The 20,798-nt window shown below is 46.3% G+C and overlaps 1 protein-coding gene across 1 annotated transcript in view; it reads right to left on the bottom strand.

Annotated features, from left to right (window-relative positions):
- Window positions 1-1,124: 1,124 nt before the first annotated feature.
- LOC140494272 (out at first protein homolog) overlaps window positions 1,125-20,798 on the bottom strand; it is a 34,737-nt gene continuing 15,063 nt past the window's right edge. Inside the window, exons 2-4 of the mRNA XM_072593542.1 lie at window positions 6,380-6,514; window positions 5,542-5,722; window positions 1,125-1,709 (exon numbers count right to left, since the gene is read on the bottom strand). Of these exons, the coding sequence (XP_072449643.1) occupies window positions 1,444-1,709; window positions 5,542-5,722; window positions 6,380-6,514 (582 nt within the window). The 3' untranslated portion in view covers window positions 1,125-1,443. The remainder of the gene's footprint in view (window positions 1,710-5,541; window positions 5,723-6,379; window positions 6,515-20,798) is intronic.

Raw genomic sequence — 20,798 nt, 5'->3', positions numbered from 1 at the left:
CAGTTTTTCAAATTTGTTCCTTCGTATTTGAGGTAACCTACTCTCCTCTGGTGGACAACGCAACTATTAACTGCAGACATTCAGATCTCTGTCAGTAACGGCTGGTTCTGAACTAGGATGCTGAAGGCTCGGACTTCAACAGAACATTCAACCACGAGCCCCTCTAACACAAAACAAGGGCAGTCAGAAATCAAAGAGGCTGCTGTCAAACAGAGAGATCAGGATGGTGGTCCCAATGATGGAGAAAATGTAACATCCAGTTACCATTCAACAAGTCAGCCAATGGGTTGCAAGTTGCACGATCAGCAAAAACCTCCTCCTGAAATACTGGACCACTCAATGAAACTGATAAAATGCTGGTCAGAAATGTGGAGGGTGGAGGGCAGGGGGTGGGGACTTATGTCAACAAAGGTGATTGAAGTCAGAGGAAAGCCCATCTCATCACCACCCATGGAATGAGCTTCTCTCTAGCTCAGGGTTAACTCCCTCCTTGACTTGAATAACCAGAGACCTATGCCCCACTGTCAGACCGGAGAGATATCCAAATTGTTGTGCAAACATAAATGTATTCCAGACATTGGTTTCTGATGATTCAGTTATTAGTAAGAGATTAGAAATTCGCCTCTGGAATTTCATTACTGTAAATGGACCCAAACAATCTCATCATCCAGACTGTTGGAAAACAGCACTGGAATTATTAGGATTTAAGTAAACTGTGACATTAGTTAGTCCTCCAAATACCCAAAGGGTAAATCAGGCAAACTCTAATGATAGATGCTTAGTAAGAATTCCCAATGCACAGTCGCCATCTTCAGACCTTCCTCAGCTACAGTGAAACCATTCAGGACCCAGTCAGTCTGTACTGGGAAGGTGTGTAGTAATGTCCCAAACTGGAACCACTGACCCAGTAACCCAAAGAAGATTCTAGATTAGAGTGGTGCTGGAAAAGCACAGCAGTTCAGGCAGCATCCGAGGAGCAGGAAAATTGATGTTTCGGGCAAAAGCCCTTCATCAGGAATAGAGGCAGAGTGCCTGAAGCATGGATTTATCTCTTCACCCTGCAGGCTCTCTGCCTTTATTCCTGATGAAGGGCTTTTGCCCGAAACATCGATTTTCCTGCTCCTCGGATGCTGCCTGAACTGCTGTGCTTTTCCAGCACCACTCTAATCTAGAATCTGGTTTCCAGCATCTGCAGGCCTTGTTTTTACCCAGTAACCCAAAAAACTCCAGTGCCTGGACCAGCTGGGGAAGGGGAAGGGAGAAGGGGGTGGGGACTGAGCAAATATCAGAACCCCCTCACTGAACACCAGTCCCATCTGATTCCACGTTGTTTGTCCCACACACAGCCATACTGTCCCTGAACCCAAAATCTCAGACACTAACACTGCAGCCTCCATTTTTCCAAGAGTTCAACTGGTTCCAGCAAGTGGGTGACATAGATGGTTAAATATCTTCATCCCACAGGCACAGCTGTTTCTGTGGGACATAGAAGTCAAAATGGGAGCATTTCTGGCAGCTTTTGATGCCGCATTTGTAAGAGCTGGTCTTGCCTGCAGAGTCCTTTGTGCGACAGTATTTCAGAAAGCAGGGGTACCACTCGATACACAGGGAGTAGTGACAGATACAGCCTTTCCAGCGATCCTGACTCAGCCGGCAGTGCGGCACATCCTCGGCAACTGCCAGCACTTCGAAGATCGAAGGTTCAATACCTGAACAGAACCCAAAGAGAAAAGGTCAACCCTGGGGCCCATTTTACATGCCCACCCCAACCCTCCCAGACTCCACCGCCACCCCCACACCTCCTCTTTGATTACACTGTAATCACGCAGGGTTACCCTTATCTTGTGTGAATCATTTATACAACAATTCAGTCAGTTTGCTGCAGGTTACACAGTTGCAGTCACAGTCTGGATTAATCTGGAGATGGAGTGGGGAAATGATGCTGAACAAATGTGGAAATCTGGTGGGTAAGTTTGATTGGAACTGTTAGTTCACACCGAAGAGAGCAGTCAGCAAGAACTCCTTCAGCTCAAATGACCTGTTTCAAACCTCATTGAGTTTTTTGAGAAGGTGACCAAGCATGTAGATGAGGGTAGGTCAGTTGATGTAGTATACTTGGACTTCAGCAAGGCCTTTGAGAAGGTTCCACATAGTAGGCTGTTGGAGAAAATGCAGAGACATTGAATTGAGGGTAATTTAGCAGTTTGGATTAGAAACTGGCTTTCTGAAAGAAGGCAGCGAGTGGTGGTTGATGGAAAATATTCAGCCTGGAGTCCAGTTACTAGTGGTGTGCCACAAGGATCTGTTTTGGGACCACTGCTATTTGTCATTTTTATAAATGATTTGGATGCAGGGATAGGTTGATGGGTTAGTAAATTTGCAGATGACACTAAAGTTGGTGGACTAGTGGACAGTGTGGAAGAATGTTATAGGTTGCAAGGGGACTTGGATAAACTGCAAAATTGGGCTGAGAGGTGGCAAATAGAATTCAATCCAATTAAATGTGAGGTGATTCAATTTGGGAAGTATAACAGAAAGGCAGAATATAGGGTCAATGAAAAGATTCTTGGGAGAGTGGATATGCAGAGGGATCTTGGAGCCTATGTACATGGATCCCTGAAAGTTACCACCCAGGTTGGGCGGCACGGTGGCACAGTGGTTAGCACTGCTGCCTCACAGTGCCAGAGACCCGGGTTCAATTCCCGCCTCAGGCGACTGACTGTGTGGAGTTTGCACGTTCTCCCCGTGTCTGCGTGGGTTTCCTCCGGGTGCTCCGGTTTCCTCCCACAGTCCAAAGATGTGCAGGTCAGGTGAATTGGCCATGCTAAATTGCCCGTAGTGTTAAGTAAGGGGTAGATGTAGATGTAGGGGTATGGGTGGGTTGCGCTTCGGCGGGGCGGTGTGTACTTGTGGGCCGAAGGGCCTGTTTCCACACTGTACGTAATCTAATCTAATCTAATCTCACTGTTAAGAAGGCATACGGTGTGTTAGGTTTCATTGGTAGAGGGATGAAGTTCTGGAGCCGTAATGTCATGCTGCAACTATACAAAACACGAGTGCGGCTGCACTTGGAATATTGTGTACAATTCTGGTCACCCCATTACAGGAAGGATGTGGAAGCATTGGAAAAGGTTCAGAGGAGATTTACCAGGATATTGCTTGGTCTGGAGGGAAGGCTGAGAGACTTGGATCTGTTCTCATTGGAAAGAAGGAGGCTAAGAGGGGATTTGATAGAGACATACAAGATGATTAGAGGATTAGATAAGGTAGATAATGTCTATGTGGTGTTTTTGCACATTCTCCCTGTGTCTGCGTGGGTTTCCTCCGGGTGCTCTGGTTTCCTCCCACAATCCAAAGATGTGCAGGTCAGGTGAATTGGCCATGCTAAATTGTCCATAGCATTCAGGGATGTGTAAATTAGCTGCATTAGTCAGAGGTAAATGTAGAGTAATAGGGTAGGGTTATGGATCTGGGTGGGTTACTCTTTGGAGGGTCGGTGTAGATTTGTTGGGCCAAAGGGCCTGTTTCCACACTGTAGGGATTCTATGTAAAATCAGCGAGGGAGAGGGGCTGGAAACGGAGTTGGGGATGGTAAGGGAGGTTAGGCTGCAGGCTGCCCAGGCAGAAGATGAGGTGTTTTTCCTCCAATTCGCAGTTTGGTTTGTTGTGGCAATGGAGGCAGCCAAGGTGGGTCATGTTGGAAAGGGAGTGTTTAGGGGAATTGAAATGGGTGGTGACTGGGAGGTCCGATCAGCCCCTGTGGATCTGGCTGAGATGCTCAGTGAGCCGTCCCCCTAAGTTTACGCTCAGTGTTCCAATGTAGAGAAGACCACATTTAGAGTCATAGAGATGTACAGCATGAAAACAGACCCTTCGGTCCAACCTGTCCATGCCGACCAGATATCCTAACCCAATCGAGTCCCACCTGCCAGCACCCGGCCCATATCCCTCCAAACCCTTCCTATTCATATACCCATCCAAATGCCTCTTTAATGTTGCAATTGTACCAGCCTCCACCACTTCCTCTGGCAGCTCATTCCATACACCTACCACCCTCTGCATGAAAACATTGTCTCTTAGATCTCTTTTATATCTTTCCCCTTTCACCCTAAACCTATGTCCTCTAGTTCTGGACTCCCCGACCCCAGGGAAAATACTTTGTCTATTTACCCTATCCATGCCCCTCATGGTTTTGTAAACCTCTATAAACCTCAGCCTCCGACACTTCAGGGAAAACAGCCCCAGCCTGTTCAGGCTCTCCCTATAGCTCAAATCCTCCAACCCCGGCAACATCCTTGTAAATCTTTTCTGAACCCTTTCAAGTTTCACTACATCTTTCCGATAGGAAGGAGACCAGAATTGTATGCAACATTCCAACGGTGGCCTAACCAATGTCCTGTACAGCTACAACATGACCTCCCAACTCCTGTACTCAATACTCTGACCAATAAAGGAAAGCATATCAAACGCCTTCTTCACTATCCTATCTACCTGCAACTCCACTTTCAAGGAGTTATGAATCTCCACTCCAAGGTCTCTTTATTCAGCAACACTCCCTTGAGGTGTATAAGACCTGCTAAGATTTGCTTTCCCAAAATGCAGCACCTCACATTTATCTGAATTAAAGTCCATCTGCTATTTCTCAGCCCATTGGCCCATCTGGTCAAGATCCTGTTGTAATCTGAGGTAACCCTCTTCGCTGTCCACTACACCTCCAATTTTGGTGTCATCTGCAAACTTGTTAACTGTACCTCTTATGCTCGTATCCAAATCATTTATGTAAATGACAAAAGGTAGAGGACCCAGCACCAATCCTTGTGGCACTCCACTGGTCACAGGCCTCCAGTCTGAAAAACAACCCTCCACCATCATCCTCTGTCTTCTACCTTTGAGCCGGTTTTGTATCTAAATGGCTAGTTCTCCCTGTATTCTGTGAGATCTAACCTTGCTAATCGGCCTCCCATGGGGAACCTTGTCAAACGCTTTACTGAAGTCCATATAGATCACATCTACTGCTCTGCCCTCATCAATCCTTTTTGTTACTTCCTCAAAACACTTTAGAACACCTGATGCAGTAAACCAGGTTGGAGGAGAGGCAGGTAAACCTCAGTCTCATCTGGAAGAACTGTTTGGGGCCTTGGATGGAGGTGAGAGGAGGGTGTACCGGCAGGTTTTGCATCTTTTCCAGTTGCAGGGGGAATGTTTCAGAGCAGACTACCTATCAGTCGGAGAGTCAGACAGCAGTTCTGCATGGGTGTGGGGGAGGGAGCTGGTGGGACGTTCAATGTTAAAGCTTGAGTCAGACCATTCAGAGTTAAGTCCAAAAACACTTCCTCACCATCCGCAGGAAACTAGAAATCTGAGACCATCTCCTGGAAAACGTATTGATGCTGAAAGTTTTAAAGCTGAGACTATTCAGATGAGTTGGACGAGGAGGTTGACAGAGTTGATATACAGAAGAACCAAAATCAAACTGAACTGTAGAAAAGGCTTTAAAGGACTCAATAGCCTTCTGCACAGTCACACGTTCACTTCACAGACCTTTCTCGATCCAGTATTTCACATCGCTCTGCCTTGTGTAGACTGCATCCATGGCCTCAGCACAGACACTGTGTATGTGGGCACTCAGGTGGCTGGCTCTGCTGTAATTCACTGCAACATCCATATACAGGTGCTCAGGACCTCTCTGTTCCTCTGCCACACGGACTGTCCTCGGATTCTTCTGTAGAGACAACAGACAGAACACGAGTCAGTGACTGAGCTCAGGCAGGGGCTGACAAAGCAATGTTTCCAAAACAAGACTTAAAAATAGAGAAACAAAAATACGTAAGTACATTACAAAATCAGGCCATTCTGCCCATCAACTGGTGATTTTCCTTAAATGAGCCACCATTCAAATCCCACCTTCCATTTATCTAACATCTTTCACATAGTTAAAAATTACGTAAACCTGTTGGACTATAACCTGGTGTTATTTGGAAGCACTAGCTTTCGGAGCACTGCTCCTTCATCAGGTAGCTGTGGAGCAGGATCATAAGACACAGAACGTTTAGCAAAAGATCTCAGTGTCATGCAACTGAAACAAAATATTAAACAAACCTTTCACATAAGGACAAGATTCATAATGCTTCATGGTAGAAGCACAAAGCAATGGGTCAGAAAATCCAAAACGTTTGTCAAATCATCTTTGTAGGTTTTAATGTGTATGAAAGGGAGAAGCAAGGGGGTGGAAAGAGGGAATGGAAGAGATGAGGTGAGGGAGGCAGGGAGGGAATCTAAAAATGGAGCAATAGAGAGACCCCAAGGGTTATGGGGCTGAGGGAAAACACACGATAGGGAGTTTGACAGAAACTCCAGTTTCTGACTGTTCCCATCTTACCTGTCGCAGCTTGGCCATCGATTCACTCGGAATCATTTCATTCTTGGGGAGTCTGGTAATAAAACACAAACCCTGGAACTGTCTCTGACCTCGCTCCAACTCGCCCAGAATTAGGGAACGGATAATCTTTACATCCTTTACAGGAGGAGGGGTAGAGAGAAGAGAAAAATGTTATTAGTTTTTATTTATTCATTCATGAGATAGAACAAAAGAGCAAAGAAAATTTACAGCCCAGGAACAGGCCCTTCAGCCCTCCAAGCCTGAGCCGATCAAAATGTACTGTCTAAACCTGTCGCCCAATTCCTAAGCATCTGTATCCCTCTGCTCCCCACCTTCTCATGTATCTGTCCAGACGCATCTTAAATTAATCTACCGTGCCTGCCTCTAGCAGTTCTGCTGGCAACGCGTTCCAGACACCCGCCACCCTCTCTGTAAAGTACTTTCCACATCTATCCCCCTTAAACTTTTCTCCTCTCACCTTGAACACGTGATCTCTCATTATTGAAATCCTCATCCTGGGCAAAAGCTTGTTTCTATCCACCCTGTCTATACCCTTCATGATTTTGTAAACCTCAATCAGGTCCCCCCTCAATCTCCCTTTTTCTAATGAAAACAATCCTAACCTACTCAACCTCTCTTCATAGCTAGCACCTTCCACACCAGGCAACATCCTCGTAAACATGTGGGTATCGAATGTGCCAGCATTTATTGCCCGTCCCTAGTTACCCCTGAGTAGCTGGGAGTGAGCCGCCTTCCTGAACCTCTGCAGTCCATCTGCTCTGGTTTGATCCACAAAGCCCTGAGGGAGGAAATTCTAGGATTTTGACTCAGTGACAATGAAAGAACAGCGATATATTTCCAAGTCAGGATGGTGAGTGGCTTGGAGGGGAACTTACAGGTGGTGGTGTTCCCATGAACCTGCTGCCCTTGTCCTTCTAGATGGAATTGTTTGTTGGTTTGGAAGGTGCTGTCTGAGGATCTTTGGTGAATTTCTGCAGTGCATCTTGTAGCGGATACACACAGCTGCTACTGAGCCCCAATGGTAGAGGGAGTGTTTGTGGATGTGGTGCCAATTAAGTCAACTGCTTTGTCCTGTATGGCGCCAAGCTTCTCAGGTGTTACTGAAGTTGCGTTCATCCAGCAAGTATTCCATCAGACTCCTGACTTGTACCTTGTAGATGGTGGACAAGCTTTGGGGAGACAGGAGGTGAGTTACTCGCAGCAGTATTCCGAGCCTCTGACCTGTCCTTGTAGCCACTATGTTTATGTGGTGAATCCACATGAGTTTCTGGTCAATGGTAATTCCAAGGATGTTAATAGTAACGGTAACACCATTGAATATCAAGGGTGGTTGGATTACAGTCGCATGTGTTCGAAATAGTCATTGCTTGTCGTTTGTGTGATGAGAATGTTACTTATTGTGTGAAACCACAGAAGCTGTGTGAAGCTCCCAAATCTCCAACTGGTTATTGAGACTCTATATCTGAAAGAACTCAGACTCTCAGCCAATGATCAGCAGAAATTAAACTCTACAATTAGTGGTGTGAGGATTAGAGTTAATATTTCAAATCAGTGACTGTTCAACAGAAGTTGTCATTTTCTCAGATTATATTTTAAAATACTTTTGGGAAATGATTGGATCAGACATTTCTCTCCACACGAGGGCGCCAGAAACCATTAAAACCAGAGTCTCCCACTGAGGCCCACCACCAGCCATTTCAATGTCCACCCCTCTGTCCTCTAGGATACAGGATAATTGAACATTCGTTAAAATTATGTAGAGACTTATCAGGATAATATCAGAGTTTTGCGTAAATGAGCTTCTGGTCTGACCATTTCCCACTAATTATTGAACAACTAGAAACATCATTAAACCCTGGACTTGGGAGTTTGAGAGAGACAGGTCATCAGCGAGGTTGTAAAAAGTTCCTCCAAGTCATTTGAATATTGCCTGCAATGACTCACAACCGCTCCCCACAGAGACACAGATTCTCACACCCACTGTTTGCTCAGCTTCCCCCCACACACTGGAACTCTACCATGAGTTTATCCTCAGGCCTGTTCATTTGAATGTGGGAGATTTTACTGAGAAACTGAAAGATGTTCCTTTTAAATAAAACTATTACAACAACCTTTGATCCCAAAGCTGCTGATTCCGATTACATAATATTTTCCCAGGTCAACATGTTTCTTACCAAATGACAAACAATTCAATCCACAGTTGCCAAAGCCCTACTGCTGTCTGGTGATCGTGTCGGGATTATAACTAGATTAAATCTCCTCAATTTAGGCAAATGAGTGCAGGCAGACTGGTCACCGCTGGTGTACTGAGGGGGAGGAAGCTCGATTTATGGAATGTTAAAAAAACAGCAGCTAATGAGGAGATAAAGGGCAGAACTAAATCCACCTGAAAAATACCTGGTTATCCCAAACCAGACTGGTCTGGATGACTGAGCTGTGGGATATCACACATCTACATGTGGGACAGGCTTTCCAAAATGGGGAGGGAATTCACAACTGGATCCCACTGATCTACACCAACATCAGTAACATAGTATCAATCAATGGGTGGGAATCAGACAGCTACCCGATCAGGTCTGGAGTCAGGCAGGACTGCCCCCACTCTCCTGTTTTGTTGTGTGTTGTATAGGGTCATTTGCAAGTGCATCAGGAAGGATGCGAGTCTGAGAGGGGTGACTATTCCTGGCAGTGGGGCCCTACAGATTAAGGCCTCCCTGTGCATGAATGACGTCCCGTTTTCTGCTCTGTTCCACTGTCAGTGCACAAATTCGTGTGCATCTGTGACCAGTTTGAACGAACCTCAGGGCCCAAGGTAAATCGAGGCAAGTGTGAGGCCATACTCTTTGGGAACCGAGCTGACCAATCCTTCATCCCCTTCACTGTAAGGACAGGCCAGCTGACAGTGCTGGGAATATAGTTTGAAGTGGGTGGGGCATGCACAGCATCTTGGGAGGAGTAATCGCCAAGGTGAGGCAGAAACTGGTCTTTTAGGAGCCTCGTTCCCTCCCCCTCTATTGTGGGTAAAAACCTGGTGATCAGGAATGAGGCACTCTCTCTGTTGTACATGGTGAAGGTCTGGCCCATTCCCGAAAACTGAACTGTTTCAGTCACCTAAGCCACCTTCCATTTCATCTAGAGACCTAAGAGAGGTCAAGTCTGCAGGGACACAATGTACAAAATTCAGGATAATGAAGGGAAGCACATACCCAACGTCCCTCTCATCCTGATGGCCACCTTTGTGTGTGGCTGCATCAAACTGTGTGTACACTCTCGATACACAAACACCAAGTGTAACTACGTACTGAGGCTCTACCCATCCCCAGTGTTGCAAGGGCTGGGCCTGGCCTCGCTGCCATCAAAATTCCAAGTAGTTGGACTGTTCCGTATTACTGTCCTTTGTGGAGACCGTTCCAAAGAGACACCCCTTTGACCACGAGTCCATCAGGAAGTGGTCAGCACCTAGCGTCCTCAAGACCCTGTGGGAAAAGGACAGGGTGGATCCTGTCGGATGGTTTCCTGAGCAGATTGTCAGTCATTCGGCAAAACACCTCATCACCAGAACTTTCCACCAAGCAACAAGACATTGCATGGCTGGTGGTGAGAGGGGCACCACCTGTGAGATCCATGATGTACGCCTGGTGGGTCTGTACCACCGCATACTGCCCTTGGAGTGGCTGGGGGAGGGGGTAGTCACACTCACACATCTCCTGCTGGTATGTGCCTTTGCAAAGGAAGTCTGGAGAGAGATGCATGGTTTGTGTCGAGGTTCATCCTGAGCAGCTCTGTGTCACAGAACCCTGCTCTGTGGTCTGTTCCTTGGGACGCTCACTGAGACAAACAGGGACTGTGCCTGGAGGACCATCAATTTGGTGAAAGACACTCTTTGCTCTGCCCAAAACAACTTCCAGAGCAAGGAGTTGACCCTGACCAAGTGTTGCAGACTGCCACATCCCCAGGTCCAGGATTACAGACTGAGGGATGCACTTAAGTTTTGTGCAGGTTCCACCAAGGTCTGGTGGGGTGAGACCACTGTCTGAGGTTTTTGTTATTGGACTCTCCCAGTGTCTGAAACATATGTAAATATGATCTTGTATAAGAAAGAAATAACTTGTGTTTGGATGTTAACCATATGTAAAGACGATACAGAATCACACTTCCCTAGTGACTATGTATATAAAGAGCTTTTTTGTGAATAAAGTATACTTTTAAAATGTAAAAAAAGACCAGGCCTGGCAGATGCTCATATTGAGACCTTCATTAGATTAATACGGCCTAAGGTGGGCTCATACTAAGACACAGAGAGATATCAGGACACAAGGTTTGGCCAAAGACATCAGCCCATATCCACATCTGGAGTAGTGGACACCCATGTCAGTGAATTTTTTTTAGCTGTTTGCATATTTTACAGAGAAGCAAGAATCCAAACTTCTCATTCCGACTCTCAAACTTGGTGAAAGATGAAGGGGAGAAATGGTCCCCAGCTTGGTCAAAATATTAGGAGGCAGGCAGGTGCGATTGGGAAACATGAAGTTTTTAATCCTTCATTGTTCAAAATACTATGTGATTTTCCTGGTGAAGAAGGGAAGGAGGGTTAGAGTGAGAGACTTGAGAGAGTTCAAGGGAGTAGCTGATCTTCAGTTCGACAGCGACATTCCCCTCTGGAACTGAGCTCAGGGTCAGAGAGTCATTTCAGACAAGCACACACCCAGTGCAACCTCATCCTCAGGAACTTCTGACATCTCCCCAACCCCATGAAAACATCTCAGAAAAGCTTCCAGTCGCCTCTCCAACTAACCCCTCTTCTGGACAGAGTTAGACACAGTCACAGTGAATCAGACAAAGCAGCTAGAGCTGGCCAACCTGATAGATAGATCTTAGATTGTTATTTTATCTCTATGTCCTACATACAGCAGGGTTAACCATCTCTCAGATACATTGGAATCCAGGCAGAGTGAGGCTAGACTCTCTCTGATCCCTGAATCGCACTCATCATGAAAACAGAGAGAGGTGGAGAGTGAAAGTGGTTGTGAGAGGCCATGAAAGCTGAGTATAGCCTGACTCACCTCCCTGAGGACTGGGTGTTTATGCTGTACAAACCAGTGAGCAAGCCCAGGACACTGAAAACCAGCATAGACTCAGAGATGTACAGCACAGAAACAGACCCTTCAGTCCAACCCGTCCATGCCGACCAGATATTCCAACCCAATCTAGTCCCACCTGCCAGCACCTAGCCCATACCCCTATTCCTATTCATATACCCATCCAGATGCCTCTTAAATGTTGCAATTGTACCAGCCTCCACCACTTCCTCTGGCAGCTCATTCCATACACGTACCACCCTCTGCATGAAAAGGTTGCCCCTTAGGTCTCTTTTATATCATTCCCCTCTCACCCTAAACCTATGCCCTCTAGTTCTGGACTCCCTCACCCTCTCACTGACTCACTCTGCTCTCCCACACACACACTCAGCCCTAGCCTCACACAGAGACACAAATAGGTCCTCAGTCAGACCCCCACACATACACACAAACAAACTCAGATCCCACCTCCAACACACACACACACACACACACACACAATCTTGTATCTGTTATAGTTTCCTCACTGATTCCTGGTGATCAAGCTGCACTGCCCAATGTCGGTGAGCAAGGTCAGAAGACCCCAGTGGAGGTGTCACATGGCTTTAGCAGAGACAGATGGCAGACTGTGGGACAGAGAGAGGCCAGGCCATCAAAAGTTGAGTGATATCTCATGGCTAGATGTAGGAATTTGAGAGATGATTCAAGGGTTAATCCTCCCTACGTGTACATGGGGCTGAGATTTCAGACTGGCAAAGACAGCAGGAAAAATTGCTGAACCTCTAGACTTGGAAAAGATTACAGTCAAACTTCACAATGCCAAACTCTGGAATAAAAATCTCAAAGTTCAGTATATTTATTTGGCCATAAAAATCAAATGCAGTTAAAGAACAGAATTGAATTCAAATTACCAACAAGCTGGTAATGCTGTAATGAGCAGGGTACAGCTGGAGTCCTGCATCAAGTCCATGTCACTACACTGTAGGAAGAATGGGATTTTACTGGGGAGGGTGTAGGGGAGATCCTCCAGGACATTTCATAACTAAACTACTCCAGGCTAGGCAGAGAGACTGGGTAAGGCTGTTTCTTAGGAGCAGAGAAGGGGGAGTGTGATAGAGGGGCTTGGACAGCGTGGGTAGGAAGCACCTGTTGCCTTCAGCTGAGGGGTCAAAACGAAGGGAGTGTAATCTTAGGGTGAAAGGCGAGAGATTTAAAGGGGATTGGGGGTCATTGTTTTTCACCCAGAAGGTTAGATTAGATTACTTACAGTGTGGAAACAGGCCCTTCGGCCCAACAAGTCCACACCGACCCTCCGAAGGCCGAAGCACAACCCACCCAGACCCATTCCCCTACATTTACCCCTTCACCTAAACTACGGGCAATTTAGCATGGCCAATTCACCTGACCTGCACATTTTTAAACTGTGGGAGGAAACCAGGGCACCAGGAGGAAACCCACGCAGACACGGGGAGAATCTGCAAACTCCACACAGTCAGTCAGTCGTCTGAGGTGGGAATTGAACCCGGGTCTCTGGCGCTGTGAGGCAGCAGTGCTAACCACTGTGCCACCGTGCCGCCCAAGGTGGTGGGAGTCAGGGAAGCACTGTCTGGGAGAGTAGTTAAAGTGGGAAAAGGACTTGTGATGTCATAACATTCAAGGCTATGGGTCTAGTGTGTGAAAGTTGGACCATTGTAGGTCAGTGTATGTTTGGTAGTACAGTCCTGATGGGCTGAAGGGCCTCTACTGTTCTGTATGATTCCCTGATCAGGAATTAAATAATGAGTAACACTGCAACCAGACCAGACTGCACATCAGTCAGGCACCAGCAACTCAATAACATCAGCCACGATCCTCCATACATCCAATAGGGCCAAACGGCCACAATCACAGCCTTGCTTCCAGCTCCTTATGTTGGTCCCAACCCCACATTCCCTGCAGTCATCCCAAGTGTACAGCTTCAACCATGTCTCTCCCTCACTCTGCCATCCTCTCCCACCTCCCGTTTGCTGCAGTACAAAAATACAGTAAACTTCACACAGCAAGATCTCAAAAATAGTTTGGAAATGAATGAAACCAGCACTGTTGTTAATGTTACAAAGACACTGCGGAAAACTCCTCACACGGTCATTGTACTTCCAGCTTTTTTTAATGTTCACTTGTGGGACATGGGTGTCGCTGACTGGCTAACATTCAGTGCCAGTCCCTACTTGCCCTTGAGGAGGTGGTAATGAGCAGCCTTTTTAAATCACCACAATCCATGTGTCATAGGTAGACCCACAATACCCTTGAGGGAATTCTAGGACTTTGACCCAGTGACAGTGAAGGAATAGCAATATATTTCCAAGTCAGGCTGGTGAGTGACTTGGAGGGGAACCTGACTGGTATTCCCATGTACCTGCTGCCCTTGTCCTTCTGGATGGATGTGGTCGTGGGTTTGGAAGGTGCTGTCTCAGGAACTTTGGTGAATTTGCATTGGGATATTTAACATCAAGATGAGGAGGTAGTTGGGGCCTCGGGGTAACATCTCATCCAAAAGGCAGCACCCCAAACAGCTCCTTCATATCTTAGGCTGAGTTATAGCTAAACGGAGTCACTGCCTGGGTCAGTATTTTATAGATGCACCACAGAAAGTATCCTACCCAGATACATCGCAGCTTGGTCTGGCAACAGCTCTGCCTAAGACTGTAAGGAATTACAGAGAATCCTGAACACAGCCCAGTCCATCACACAAGCAAACCACCCATTCACTGACTCCATCTACATTTTCTGCTGCCACAGGAAAGTAGCCATCATCATCACAGACCTCTCCCATCCTGGTCATACTCTCTTCCAAGGGGCAGAAAATATAAAAATATAATATATACACGCACCAACACATTCAAGAACATCTTCTTCTCTGCTGTTATCAGTCTTATGAATAGATCTCTCATATTAGAGTTGATCTTTCTCTGCATTTTCTCAATAGCTATAACACTATGTTCTGCATCCCATTCTATTAGCCTGATGCACTTATGTAAAATATGATTTGTCTTGTTTTGCGTGCTTATACATACTCTTCACTGTTTCTCAGGACACGTGACATTAAAGTCAAATCATTTGTTGCATCTGTAGATACCCAAGAGAAGTTAATGGTGACCTGTTCTTCTTGAACTGCTGCAGATCGTGGTGTGCAGGGACACATATAATGCCGTCGTTGTGGTTCTGTTCGCCGAGCTGGGAATTTGTGTTGCAGACGTTTCGTCCCCTGTCTAGGTGACATCCTCAGTGCTTGGGAGCCTCCTGTGAAGCGTTTCTGTGATCTTTCCTCCGCCATTTATATTGGCCTGTCTCTGCTGCTTCCGGTTGTCAGTTCCAGCTGTCTGCTGCAGTGGCTGGTATATTGGGTCCAGGTCGATGTGCTTATTGATTGAATCTGTGGATGAGTGCCATGCCTCTAGGAATTCCCTGGCTGTTCTCTGTTTGGCTTGTCCTATAATAGTAGTGTTGTCCCAGTCAAACTCATGTTGCTTGTTATCTGAGTGTGTGGCTACTAAGGATAGCGGGTCGTGTCGTTTCGTGGCTAGTTGGTGTTCATGGATGCGGATCATTAGCTGTCTTCCTGTTTGTCCTATGTAGTGTTTTGTGCAGTCCTTGCATGGGATTTTGTACACTACATTGGATTTGCTCATGCTGGGTATCGGGTCCTTCGTCCTGGTGAGTTGTTGTCTGAGAGTGGCTGTTGGTTTGTGTGCTGTGTGCAGTTCTGGTCGCCTCACTTTAGGAAAGATGTGAAAGCTTTGGAGAGGGTGCAGAGAAGATTTACCAGGATGTTGCCTGGAATGGAGAATAGGTCGTACGAGGATAGGTTGAGACCACTAGGACTCATAACAGCACACAAACCAAGTGCTATCCGACCCAACCATGAACCTGGAAGTGCCTCCCATCTTTGGAGATCTTGTTTAAATTTTTCTTATAATTGAGTAAAATTGGCTTTGAACAGCCAGTCCAGAACTGAAGTAATGAATATGCCCAAATATACAAAACCCTCCCTGTGACCACCTAAATGGGAATCTATAGTCACTCTCAAGAGCCAACTCTTCAGTAAGATCACCCATAGGCATAGCCTCTGATTTAGCAAAATTAATCTTATACCCTGAAAAAGCGCCAAACGCGTGAATGCATTGTATCAGGCAAGGCACTGAGACTGCTGGATTTGTCAAGAAAATTAGATCATCTGCATACAGTGAGATCTTATGTAATTTTGACCCCATTTCTGGACTGATATATTGAGATCCCCATGAATGGCCTCTGCCAATGGTTCAATCACCAACGTAAAAGGTAATGGTGAAAGGGGACAGCCCTGCCAGCTGCCCCTAGAAATAATAAAATTGCTTGATCGTACCCCGTTGGTAATGACCGCAGTGAGAGGTACACTGTAGAGAACCTTTACCCATCTTACGAAAACTTCGCCCAGACCAAACCTGTCTAGAGTATAGAAAAGATACGGCCACTCAACTTGGTCAAATGCCTTCTCTGCATCTAAAGAAATCACCAATCCCTGTATTGACTGCTGTTGGCATGGTTGAATTACGTTAAGCAGCCTCCTAACGTTATTGGAGGATCTGCGACCCTTTATAAAACCCGTCTGATCCTCTTTAATAATAGAGGGTAACACAGTCTCCAGCCTTAACACGATAGCCTTAGAGAGGATCTTAAAGTTCACATTTAAGAGTGAAATGGGCCTGTATGAAGCACAGTCTTCCGGATCCTTCCCTTTTTTAAGGATAAGTGAAATATTGGCCTCTCTCAGAGATGGTGGGAGACAATCATGACTGTATGAATCATTAAACATATTCAGCATCGGGCCTGACAATATATGTATAAATTCCTTATAGAATTTACTGGGAAGTCCATCAGGACCGGGCGCTTTTCCACTCTGAAGCTGCCTCACAGCTTCCTGCACTTCTTGCTCTGATAATGGGGCATTGGGAAAGGACTGTTGTTCAGGAGTCACACCCGGGAGCTTCAGATCTCTAAAAAAGGATTCCATTTTGGCCTGGCCCTCCTCACAAGTCTCAGACTGATATAACTTAGAGTAGAATCTCTGGAACGCCACATTAATCTTTTTGGAATCACATGTTAGGTTCCCAGACCCTTCCCTAATCGCTGTAATGGTTTGTAGGGCACTTCTCTTTTTGGTGAGGTATGCTAAGTATTTGCCTGGCTTGTCACCATGCTCGTATAACCTTTGTTTTGCAAAAGCCAGCTCCTTCTTTGCCGTCTGCGTGAGCATGGAATTTAGTGTAGACCACAGTGCCGTAATCCTCTGTAGTTTGACCAACGAGGATCTGTCAAAATAGGCCTTCTCGGCTGCCTTCAACCGTGCTTTAAGGAGATGTTGCTGCTCACCCTTCTGCCGCTTCCTACTTGTGGAATATGAAATAATTAACCCTCTGGCAGTCTCCCAGAGAACAGATGAGCTATCAACCGAACCTATGTTGATATCTAGGAATGCCTGAAATTCCCTAGAGAAATACTCCACAAACTTGCTGTCCATGAGAATAAAGGGGTCCATTCGCCAGTACCCTGAATCGACTGTAACATCCTTAATTTTAACCATGAGGTACACTGGAGCATGATCAGAGATGGCAATATTCCCAATCATACAGGATACCACCAGATCAAGGGTTACCGCAGGGGTCAGAAAAAAAATCAATCCTCGTGTGACATCTGTGTGGATTGGAGAAAAACGTGCAATCCCCACCTGTAGGGTGGAGACACCTCCAGACATCCACCAACCCAAATTCCCCACACAAACCCAATAACTGTTTAGTTTGTGCAGAGGGTATCGAGGGACCTTTAGGCAACCTGTCTACTGTGGGGTCCATGAGGCAGTTAAAGTCTCCCCCTATAATGATGTGCCGAGACTTGAGACTTATCAGTTTAGAAAAAGCATCTACCAAGAATTTAAGAGGATGAGCTGGGGGACAATAAACATTTAAAATGCCATATTCTTCCCCATTTATCAAGGCTTTAATACAAAACCTCCCATATGTGTCTTTAACACATTGAAACAATTTAAATGAGAGATTTTTCTTTACCAATATAGCCACTCCCCTACTTCTGGTATTAAATGATGAAAAATAAACTCGGTCAAAGCCATTCTGCTGCAATTTCAGATGCTCCTTGTCATCCAAATGTGTCTCCTGCAACAAAGCAATATCCACCTTCTCCTTTCTAAGACTCTTCTTCCTTGGCGAGTGACTTCCCTTGATATTCCAGGTACACCATTTAATCAAATCATTAGCCATAATCTTCTGCAATTACGTTTAAACTCCAGAGAGGAGGAACACGAACCACAAATTGCTGAGCCTTAGTGTCGCATGGTCCACCAAATATAAAAACTAATAAACTAAAACCACTACACTTAACAAACATACAAAATTATTAAAAATAAAAAACAACAAAAACCAGAAAACAAACCAATATATAAAGCGCCAATAGCGCTGAGTAGGGGAACTCCCCTGCCCGGAGGAGGCAACTACCCGTTCCGAACTGCCCATAAATAGGCATCTAACCATCTCAACCACCTTCACTTCTCCCAGCTAGAGCCGCATCGCAAGCACAAGCTAAAAAGAATAAACACCCCATAGAATATCAATATGAATAAAAAAACATTCTTTTATAAAAAAAAGGGGGAATAAATACCCCACCCATCCTTAGGTATGTTCTAACTTAGAAATTTAAAATGTACATCTTAACCACCGCCAGACATAGTTTGAACCAAATTATTATCAATAGAGGAAAATAAAAGGGGAAAAACAAAGCTCCAACCGGATTTCCTCCATTTCTTTTACAGAATGATAAACACATACCCAAGCAACGATATTTATACATACTACAATTGTTTAACTTAGGTTAGTTTGTCCACAAAGTCTCTTGCCTTCTCCGATGTGTCAAAGAGCTGCATGGATCCATCTAAGGTGATCCGAAGCACTGCCGGATATCTCAGGGAGTACTGAATCCCAAGCTCCTTCAATCTTCTCTTGGCACATCATACGATTTTCGTTTCTGGATCACCACCGCTGAAAAGTCCTGAAAAAACATGATCTTAGACCCCTCGTAAATTAGGGCCTTTGGATCCTTCCCCTGGAGTCTGGAAGCCTCCATGACTCTCTCCATATCCCGGTAATGATGGAACCGCACTAGGAAAGGACGAGGGTGTTGACCCAGACCCGACCTCCGTGCTGCGACCCAGTGAGCCCTCTCTATCTTCAATCCTCCCATGCCAGTCTCCAAGTCAAGGAATTTCGGAAGCCAATCTTCAACAAATTCCGCAGGCCGCTCACCTTCCTTACCCTCGGGCAGACCGATGATCCAAATGTTTTTTCTCCTGCCCCTGTTTTCAAGTTCATCCACTTGTTCACGCAAATTACGAACCTGCGTCTTCAGGGTTTGGATCTCTTCCTTGAATGAACTGGCACCAGCTTCCACCACTGTGACCCTGTGCTCCACCTCAATCCTCCTCTTCTCCAGGTCTCCCAGCTGCTGCTCATGCTTCTGCAGCATTAGAGAGACTGGAGTCAGCTTCTCTTCAGTCTGTTTCCCCAACATCTCGCGAGATTTCGAGAGCTGGTTCACCAGGTCCTGGAGAGTAATCTGCTCTGAGGCTGCTGCAGGCTGAGCTGCAGGCCCGGCCTCAGATGCTCCTCCCTCTTTAGGCATTTCTGGACAGCTGAAAATACAGGCAAGTCAATTTTTAAATGTTTCTTGGGGCTCCACAATCTTTCCAACGCCCCAAGAAATCCTGATGACCTGGGATGGGTGGGTTAAAGAACCGTTCTGCTCCTGCTGCGATGTGAAGCTCTGCAGTGTGATCTTCTCAGATCGCCGCCATCTTAGATCCCCAGCACTATCTTATTTTAAATTTTTTTTGTAATTATCTCTCTGCCTCAATTAATCATATCATCCCTTTGCTTGCTATCCAGCTGTTGACACTTTACTCACACCATCTGACACTTTTGATCACTTGCAGAGACTTGTTATTCATCTTGTGGACACTCCACTTACCATTTGTATGATCTTTTAATTGCTCTGCCTAGAAATTCTGTGCCTGCGTGTTTCACTTCACTTCACCTCATGAAGGAGTAGCCTCTGAACGTTTGTAATTTCAAATAAACAGGTTGGACTATAACATCGTGTTGTGTGTCCTCTTAAATCATCCATCCCGTCCAATACCCGCACCTCCACATCACCACTCTCATAGTCAGTCCATATATGTCTAGTTCATTTACATTTCTGGTCAACGGTAACCCCCAGATTATCAATAAAGGGGATTCAATGGCAGTAATCCCCAGGGTATTGATAGTGGGGGGGGGGGGGGGGGGGGTCAGTGGCAGTAACCCCAGGATATTGATAGTGGGGGGTCAGTGGCAGTAACCCCAGGATATTGATAGTGGGGGGTCAGTGGCAGTAAACCCCAGGATATTGATAGTGGGGGGTCAGTGGCAGTAACCCAGGATATTGATAGTGGGGGGTCAGTGGCAGTAAACCCAGGATATTGATAGTGGGGGGTCAGTGGCGCAGTAACCCCCAGGGTATTGATAGTGGGGGGTCAGTGGCAGTAACCCCCAGGGTATTGATAGTGGGGGGGGGGGGGGTCAGTGGCAGTAACCCCCAGGGTATTGATAGTGGGGGGGGGGGGGGGGGGGGTCAGTGGCAGTAACCCCCAGGGTATTGATAGTGGGGGGGGGGGGGGGGGTCAGTGGCAGTAACCCCCAGGATATTGATAGTGGGGGGTCAGTGGCAGTAACCCCCAGGGTATTGATAGTGGGGGGGGGGGGGGGGGGGGGGGGTCAGTGGCAGTAACCCCCAGGGTATTGATAGTGGGGGGTCAGTGGCAGTAACCCCCAGGGTATTGATAGTGGGGGGGGGGGGGGGGTCAGTGGCAGTAACCCCCAGGATATTGATAGTGGGGAGGTCAGTGGTAATGACATGGAGTCTAGGATTGATGGCAAGATTGTCTCTTGTTGGAGATGGTTGTTGACTGGCATTTCGGAGGCGTTGTGAATGATGCTGAATATTGTGCAGTTGTCAGTAACCATCGCACTTCCTTTATGATGGAACGAAGGTAGTTGGTGAAGATGTTTAGACCAAGGGTACAACCCTGAAGATACAGGAATCATGGCACAGTGGTAGTGTCCCTGTATCGAGAACAGAAGACCCAGGTTCAAGTTCCAACTGCTCCAGAGCAGTGTCATAATGTCCCTGAACAGGCCGATTTTAAATACTCTGAGAAACTAGGGGCTATCATGGTGCAGTGGTAGTGTCCTGAGCTCAAG

The sequence above is a fragment of the Chiloscyllium punctatum genome, chromosome 23, assembly GCF_047496795.1.
Source record: "Chiloscyllium punctatum isolate Juve2018m chromosome 23, sChiPun1.3, whole genome shotgun sequence".
NCBI lineage: Eukaryota > Metazoa > Chordata > Chondrichthyes > Orectolobiformes > Hemiscylliidae > Chiloscyllium > Chiloscyllium punctatum.
Note: the sequence above shows the minus strand (reverse complement) of the source record. Positions and strands in the feature narration are given on the sequence as shown.